The following is a 9,623-nucleotide window of genomic DNA, read 5'->3' as shown; positions in this document are numbered from 1 at the left end:
GAAAGAAATAATAGCATTTTATCTTTTTGGACAAAATAAAAAATCCTATTTACAAAAGTATATTTTTTGCTCAATTTAAAGGAAATAATCATAAAAAATAAAAAATATGCTGTTTTGGGAATGTTGCTGAACAATATGTTTAAAACTGCACTTTATTTGCTTTTTCAAATAATGAGACCAAAAGTGTTTTGAAAAACAAATTATTACCAGAAAAAACAAATAAGAAAAATTTAAAATTATAAACCAAAAACCATAGAAAAATAAAACAAATAACTATTCGAGAACATGTGTCGGTTGAATGGCATAAATAAATAATAAAAAAATCTTATTGGATCGAAGTAAAATAAAAATGTTGTCATTACATTTTTTAGTTAGAACATGATATATGATTTAATTTGTTCAAACTTTAAAGTAATCACTGTTAATTGAATTTCATTAAACATGAAACGGTGTATAAAATAATAAACAAAAAGGGTTTTATATATTTCTCAATTTAAATATTAGCATTATTATAACCAAAATATTAAATTAAGTGGTTTAATATTTTGACACATATTAATTTATATGACAGTTTGTTGTTTCATTATATGAAAATTTAAAAATATATATTGATATGGCTAGGTTGGACGATACCATATAAATATATTTATTTTTATGTTCTTTTAATTGCGTTCTAAACCGTACATTTTATAATAAAAAACAATAATAGTTTTATATTCAAAATAATACAAGTTGTTAACATCTCGGATCAACTTGAACATAATTTAACAATTTGTTTTGACTAGCAAAAAACAATTTATTTCATTTTTAAAAAATACATATTATTTACAATTATTTATATGTATAATTACTATCGAAACACAGTTAAATAGTCTTTGAGTTGTTGTGTTTTTAATGTTACACTATGAATTATCAATTATTGTTTAAAACAAATTGTTAATGTTGATTATTATAATCATTTTTCTTTTTCTTTTAAATTTAAAAAGTGTTGGATTCAAGTAAATTATTTAAGTGTGTATTTAGCGTACATGTCAGATAACAATCTACTTGCTTTTATCAGTAGTACATCGTTTTGTAGAATATTTAATTAAAACACTTCAAAAATCCTATTTATTATATAATAAAAAAATAAGTAATGTCTGTTGATGAAAACACAACACATCAAACAATTTAATGTTCATATTTGTGTTATATAAATTATTCACAAAAGATGGTTGTGATACATAACAATTATACAGAAATAAACATTATATCAAAAACATAAATATAAAATGGTATCACATATTGTTTTTTTTGTTTTTCTGTTTTCTGGGTGTTTCTTTTCTGAATAAATAATTATTTTTTATTATAATTTACTTTCAGTCAAAGGCGTCTATTTGTCGTAAATTTAAAAGAAAAACGTATTTATTTGTCGCAAATGAGTGAATTTTGTAGAAAATTCTTTTTAATATTGAAATTTATTTTTTAAAAAAAATTTAGTTTTTAATTCAACAAAAGTTACAGGTTCGAGAACAAAATATTTAATTGTCGTACACCAAAATGATTGGCCAGTTGTGCGACAATTAAGCAAGTTCGACAATTATAATTACGACAAATAGACGCCTTTGACTGTATAGTAATTGTTGTTCATCATTTTTTATTTGCATATTAAGAACAATATACCGATTTTTAATTATTAATTATACTTGTATAAAAACAATATACCCTTAATAAGGTTATACATTTTAATATACAAATTGAAGAAAGTAGCTGACAAAACAAAAAACTGTGATTTGAAAGATGATCAATGTTCTCAATCTTATATTTTAAATTGACACATTTACTTAAACATAGTAAACTAATATTTGAGAAGTTGTTTAAATTATTTAATTAAATACCCGTTTAATATAAAACATTTAAACTAATATTTAATTATTAAAATGTTATTGATTAAAAAATTATTGTATTAATATTATTTCAAATCACATCATATTTAACATAATTATTCAAATAATCATTTACTGTTTAGAGAGCAAACAACAGAACAGAAATGACCATAATAATAGCAATATCAGCACTCCCTTCAGTTGGTTCAACAAAAGCTTTGCATTTTCCTTCTTTATCAGGCAAATATAAATTAAATCCATACTTGTCTTGGCACACTATGCATTTGGCGTCATCGTTTCTGGTATGGCAACTATCATTAATGGAACATTTTTCACCATTTTTTATATATCTATTATTACAAATTTTGCAAGTGTGGTCTTTGTTGTATATTAAGCAGTTATAAAAAGATTTATATTCTATACATTCAATTGCACTATTCACACATCCACCGTCACATTTATTATCACACTTTTGGCAATTATATTGATCATCGATATAATAGCCAATTTTACATTCAATGCATTTGCCTGGTCTTAAGGCGTCGTAATGGTTACAATGAGTAGTTGGGTAGCACTTTTCTTCAGTATAACTTTTGTTTGTATATTCGCATACAACATTGCATTTGTTGCAGTAATCTTGTGTGTTATTAGCATCGCTATTAAACGAATCACACTTACCTTCACAATCCAAACATTCATTCTCAACGGTTAAGAAATATCTAACTGGACAAGTAACACATTTGGTAGCTGAATTGCCTTCAGAGCAAGTGAGACAAGACGAGTGACATTTGACACATTTGCTACCATCAGTAACAGGACCATATCCATCGTCACATGATATGAGTTTTTGGTTATTGTTTGACACATACATGGTGCGACTTGTGTCACTCTTCTGGCAAACTTTTCCATTCAAAACATATCCATATGCACACTCAATACATGTTTCTTGATCTGAAGAATAACAAACATCACAGTTGTCGACACATTTGTAAGACTTTTTTGCGGCTTTATCATATTTATATCCACCGTCACAGTTAGTACATTCATTCAAGTTGTTATCTGTGCAAATAGCACATCCAATCGGGCATTTTTCACATTTGCCATTGTTGAGTCCATATCGATATTCACATTCATAGCATTTGGTAACATCTTTTTCATCGCATTTATCACAGAGATTTGTGCATTTAATACATTTTTGTGATGTTGTTAATGTATATAAATAGTTGCATGTTTGACATTTGGAAACATCTCCATCAATACAACGATAGCACCCTTCAACTTCACACTTTTTACATTTACCATTCACTTTGGTGTGAGATGATACACAATTAGTACAGACGGTGGCATCTGAATCACACGAATCACAATAATCGATTTCGCATTCGGTGCAATTTCCAGACTTAAGACCATATCCTGAAAAACAACTTGTGCACTGAGTTTCGTTTTCTTGAAGACAATACGGTCGATACTCACAGTTATCACCCATTAAAATATAAGACTTTTCACACAATTGACAGCTATTTTTATTGTTGTAAGTAATGCAATTGGGCAGAGTCCCAAGAACACAATCTTTGTTTTCATCGACATAATACCCATTAATGCAAGTCTTACACTTTTTGTTGTCGGTTGCATCTTTCATAACACAGTTTGGAATTTGACACATTTGTTCGATTCCAAATAATAACCGCCACCACACGTGGTGCATGTACCACAGTCGGGATTGGCATCTATACAACCCTCATTCTCTTCAGTGCAATTCTTACATGACTCGTTTTTGATATTTGTGATAGAATAGCAAGAATCACAAGTCATTTCATTTTCCAAAGTATCAACTATACAATACTCATCTCCTTCAATACACTTGGTGTTTACAACATCTTTCATATACCCATGTGCACAAGTTACACACCTGTAGCCATTAAAAGTTTCACACCCCATGTCTCTTTTGAATGTGCAAGTAGTGTTGTCAGCGTTTAAAATATAATTGTCAAAGCAAGTTTGACATTTTCTTTTATCAGCTGTTATTGTTTTGCAGTACGATCCAGTAAATTCAGCATGAACAAAGAATATCAGTGTCAGACAAATAAGAGAAAGCATTTAATGATATTTGAGTACAAAAAACTCTTTTTATAATGGAAGACACAACTGCAACACGTGTTAAGTTGGAATTAACTAAATTATCACTTACTAAATTATCACATTATCCAAGTACTTCAACTTCTGTTAATTTCGTGTTTGATTTTAATTATTAATTAAAATAACAAAATTGTATATCATGAAACATTATGACTAACTTTACATTACAAATTTTTCGATTTTTCGATTTTTATATTTTTTATCTTTGTTTTTAAATCATTTTTAAAAATTATCACACCTTTTTGGTTTTGTTTTGCTGATTGATATATTATTTCGATATTTTTTTGTGTTTTCGAATTAATATCCCTCTTTTATAAAAATAACATAATTTCATTAGAATATTTCTATAATAAAAGTTCCATTATTAATTGTAATCACAAACCATGTATTAATTTTTAAAAAATATAATTTAAAAAATAATTATTTTTTCAAAAACTCAACAATGGTTAGATATAAGCACCATTTGATAAGTTGTTAATTGTATTTTTACTAAATATAATAGCTTTAATGAAATATTTGTCTAACCATGTCATAAATCGAAAATCTTAAAGATTTATCAATTATTTTAATTTACATTAATTACTCGACATTTGAAAACATGCTTCTCAATATAATTCGTTTTTGACAATGATAATTTAATGGTAATTATTTTGTAAAAGTGTACAAAAATGATAAATTTAATTACACAAAAATGTTAAATTGAGACGATTCGAAAGACTCTTTTTGTTTTTTGTCAATTTATTTGATAATCGAACCTTTTCATACTAAAAAAGTTGAATAACAAAAATAAAAATGGTGTTATACACAAAATGATATATTAATTGTACAATAATTTGTTTGTAATGTATAATAATATTTTGTAATACTAAAAATGTGTTTTATTTTAAACAACAAAAAGGATATGTTAGATATTATATCAAAAAATTATATATTTAGAAAAACGAAAATTATAAAAACATTAAATAAATATAACTTTGTATTTAAAAAATACAATTTGCAAACAAATAATTTGTTATAACGAGTTTTTTATGTTTGTTAATTGTTTTGAATGAATAACACTTATATTTCAATTGTATTTGATAATAATAAAAAATGTATTATCACAAAAATCTTATTTGTTCTTTGTTTAAATACAATTACGAATTGCAAAAAACACTTATTGAAGTCTAACAAGGTCTTACAACATATTATTATGTTATACAGTTACAATTTAGTTTTCACGTATTTATTTATTATAGTGTAATAATTATAAATTTGGTTCATTTGACAGGCTAAAGTTTGCTTACCCAACTGTATGCTGATTAAATAAAAATATTAAAACGAATTCAAAACCAAATTAACATTTTCATAATGTCAGTAAAATAATTAATTGATAATAATTATAACTGCACTTTTATTTTGATAAAATATAATTCTTATTTTTTTACAAACATGTTTATATCAAAAAATAATATTTGTTTTTATAAATTTTTTTTATAATATTAATATTATTATATAAATACATTAATATACTAGATTTTTGAATTTGATAGTGCTTAGATTGTTTTTGTTTATTTTAATGCAAACTATTTGAATCGATTTACATTTAGTAATCATTTTTTTGAATTTTGGTTAATATTATAACACTTTATTTATTATATTCACATGAGATGTAGAAAAACAATAACAAAAGATCACAATATATTAAAAAACTAAAATAATCAATTCAATTGTAATTTATTGTTTAAACAATTTCTTGATAATGTCAACTTTAAAACAACACCAAACAAGTGATTAGTATTGTTCTGATATGCAATTTAAACTCGTGTATATCTCAAATGATGAGTTGATATTATAGATTTACTATTTTTATTTTTATTTTGTTTTTTTCGAATTTAGTAAATGTAATAAAAATGACAATGGTGCCATTCTGTGGTCTTTATTATATTTTTGTTTTTTTTTACATTCACAACCCTAAAATTTGAAAACAAAAAAAAGATAATTAAATATTTATTTTTATTTTTTTGTTTTATTGTGTTTAAGCTACTTATTATACAATCACTGTTATTAATTTGATCCTTGTTTTCGAGTGTTTTCTATCAATTCATCTATTTGTAGTCTAAAATGTCATTCTCTCCCATTTTATACAATTTAACTATATTCAGTAATTTTTATTTATTTGTTTAAAAAGATTTCAAAAATTGGTGACTTAAAGAAGAATTACAAAGACTAAAAGAGTGACTACCCACATTACCTCCGTTTTCACACAACCGTCTTTAGTTCCCTTCCCATTATCCCAGCACATTGCAATATCCGGAGCGTCTTCGTTTTTGATTAAAGTGACCTCATCGAACGAATAAGTGTTTGTTGATGAATTCTGGTTTATAGCAGTAAACCCCCAGAAACTATTATTGGTGATATTCAGTTCTGAAAACAAGAATTTGTAGTAAGTCCACGTGTTCTTTTTGACGGGCACAAACTTGTCAGCTCCCGTCGTTTTATAAGCTCTGACCAATAAGCTTCTTTCAGAGTCCACCGTCCCTCTCACGTAGAATTGAATTGCGCTGTATTGGTCTGCTCTTGCCGCAAAATTAGTCGCAAGTTGTAAAGCGCCGAATGCGTCTGCGGTCATGTCAATGCAATATTTACCGACTTTTGGACTATTCGTCGATTTAAAGTTGATTGTCGACTTATACGACCAGTTATTATAGACTCCAATGATACTATCTTGGTACAACACACTATAGTCGTCCCACAAAGTACAGCACTCCGGCTCATTCTTTGGTTTTGTGATCTTTTGAAGTGTTTCCACATTATAAAATAGCCCATCTGCGACTTTGAAATTGCCATCTGCGACGTTCACGGCACCACCTGTTGTATTTGTCACTGTCACAGTGACAAAGTCGTCATTGATTGAATAGATTTTTAAGGTGATTGGCGTCTTCAATGAGTAGAAATACGTTTTCCCAGGCTGTAACATTTGGAACTCCCAAGTGTTGTACCACGTTCTGTTTAATGAAACAAAATCAGTGATCAAATCCGAGTCTTTCATTAAGACACTTTTGACGCCAATGTAGTGGTCATTCACTACAAAAGCAAACCACGCCGGGTTCGAACTTTTATAATTGACAGTTTTAATTTTGGTGCCTTCGGGATAGTCGCAGGCGACCATTCTGAACGTCACATTGACCATCCCATGTTCAGCAACATACTGCTGTGCATTACTGTGAAGATCGAAGTGTATCATATCACCTTGACATGGGATATTGTTCGCATCAGCTGGACATGAATCTTCTACACGAAAACGCAAGGTACCGACCGGTCCTACCATTTCATAACATACCCCACATTTGGTGGCATTGTTGTAAAAAGCCCAATTGGGCGCGGCACCAAACATGTAGCCAGGAAGAACCACTTCTTCTGTTTTTGGACCAAAGGAACAGGAACCACCCTTTTCCCATCCAACATAACTTGTGATACGACCTTTTGTACATGAAGAAAGAGGTGTAAGCGTGGCGGTTTTACTGCTCATCATTTTGGTGTATAAATTACTTGAAACTTGTGCGGTAATTTCTTCATAAGAAGGTGAGGTTTGTTCTTGTGTGTATTTCTCGACTTTCTCTTCAATTCGACAAAGTTTGGAATTTGAGAATTGAATGAATAATAACACAGCTAATAAAATAATCATTATTGAATTTGTAGAATTATTCGGTTTTTTATTTTGATTATTGGAATTTTCACCGTTTATGAAAAAATATATTTGAAAAGTAATGCATAAAATATCTTTATTTTCAGTAATTCAAAATAATAATTATATTTGTTGTCAAGTTTGTTTACATAAACTATAATTAATAATATTTTTATTATATATTATAGTTGACATCTTAAATTATTATTACCTTTAATTTAATAAGGTGGTAATTATAGCAGTCGTTATTGAACTAAAACATGTTTTTTATAAAGCAAATAATTGATGTAAAATCAATTCGTTGTTTTCGATTTTTGACAATATTTTGGTTTATTACTGAAAAAAAATATCAAATATTATATTTTTATTAAAAATTACTAATTTCAAAATAAATTTAAAAAATTAATTTTGGCATCTTTTATAGATTTTTGTAAATTTTTATAATTTATGATATTTTATGGAAGTATTTCTTCGGCAAAATTGACACATCCCGAAACTACAGTTTCATATATACTAATAATCACGTTATGTTTGTGTTAATAAATGTATTATTATATTATTAAAATTGTTATAACAATGCTATTTATATTATAATATATTTTTTGTGGTTAATCAGTACTATAAAGTTCTAGAATATAAAGTTTTGGTTTTTAATTTACTTGATTTTTATTAAATTTTTAAATAATTATTTGATATAACATTTAAACCATAGTTAATAATAATATTTATTATATATTATAGTTAAATATTTTTATTTGGTCAATACTAAAAATATCATTAACGAACTAATTAAAACTATAGTTATTTTTTTATTAAATAGAAGTTTATTGCAACACACATTTTTCATGTTGTTGTTTCTGTAGTTCAAAATCCTCCTCTTCTTTAAAATTTTCGTCCACAAGTGGCTCAACAATTTTATTAAACGTTTCGACAATTCCATTAAATCCAATGATTTCTTTAATTTTGTTATCTGACACGACTCTCTTTAGACTTTTTGGTGCTCTGATTGTATCGACATTTGAATCAACAATTTCAAGCAGTTCAAGTTGACACTTTGACAGATCAAAATACTTTTCTGACGTCTTCTCGATGACAAGTTTAGTTGTGCACGTTGGCAAATCGATTTCACAATATGAACTGATGGTGCCATTTCTGAAATCACTCAACACAATTTCTTCCAAGTAGATACAATCACTCCAATTTCTTAAACTTTCCGTCTTTAAAAATTCCAATTTTTGTGGTAATTGGTCTACTAAATTACCGCGGACGTCCAAGTATTTTATACCCTCCAAATTGGCTTTAGAAACACATTCATTTTTGACTTTCATTTCGAGTTTCTCTACAGTGCTTGGCATTTTTAAATTGACTGAATTACATGGTTGGAAGACGGTGAGTGCTGTTAGACTAGTTACTTGAGTCAAGTCAATGTCTCCTCCAATGTTTGGTTCTTTCAAATTCAATTCCATCAAATAATACTTTTCATGGTTTTTGAGTACCTCTTCAACATGTCCTGGACGTTTTAAACAGCTATATGTGTATATCATCTTTTCCTTTGTTAAATCTTCTTTAATTTCAAAGTCGTCTTCTTTGTGTTGCATGAACTTTGTAGTCAAAAATATGACGTTTTTATATTTCAAATCAAGCGTTTCTATGTCGTCTGGAAGGTCAGTCACAAAGTAAAATTTGATGTTTTCTAACACTGAAAATTTGGAACAAAATTTGTGGAGCAAAAGAATACCAGTGTCTCTGACTTGTGGCCCATTTTTGGTGAAATCAAAGCGATTTGGATCATCACAGAACATGTGAAATGTCTCAAGTTTCGATTTTTCAAAATTCGAAAAATCGATAAAGGTGAAGTCACAGACGAATACCCACCCATTAATAGTCCACTTATTCTGTGTGGCTTCGGTGTATATTTTGAGGTGCTTCAAATTTGGAAATTTGGCGATATCAAA

The 9,623-nt window shown here is 27.6% G+C and overlaps 1 protein-coding gene across 1 annotated transcript; it reads right to left on the bottom strand.

Moving 5' to 3' along the window:
- Positions 1 to 6,189: 6,189 nt before the first annotated feature.
- Positions 6,190 to 7,515, bottom strand: EIN_292540 (hypothetical protein; the record flags this gene model as incomplete). The annotated part of the gene is made up of 1 exon (XM_004258778.1): positions 6,190 to 7,515. The coding sequence occupies one exon, from the start codon at positions 7,513 to 7,515 to the stop codon at positions 6,190 to 6,192; it is 1,326 nt and encodes a 441-aa protein (XP_004258826.1).
- Between the last annotated feature and the right edge of the window lie 2,108 nt (positions 7,516 to 9,623).

The sequence above is a fragment of the Entamoeba invadens genome, assembly GCF_000330505.1.
Source record: "Entamoeba invadens IP1 unplaced genomic scaffold scaff_1105074725111, whole genome shotgun sequence".
Classification (NCBI taxonomy): domain Eukaryota; phylum Evosea; order Mastigamoebida; family Endamoebidae; genus Entamoeba; species Entamoeba invadens.
The sequence above is the reverse complement of the archived record's forward strand: the minus strand, read 5'-3'. Positions and strand labels throughout refer to the sequence as shown.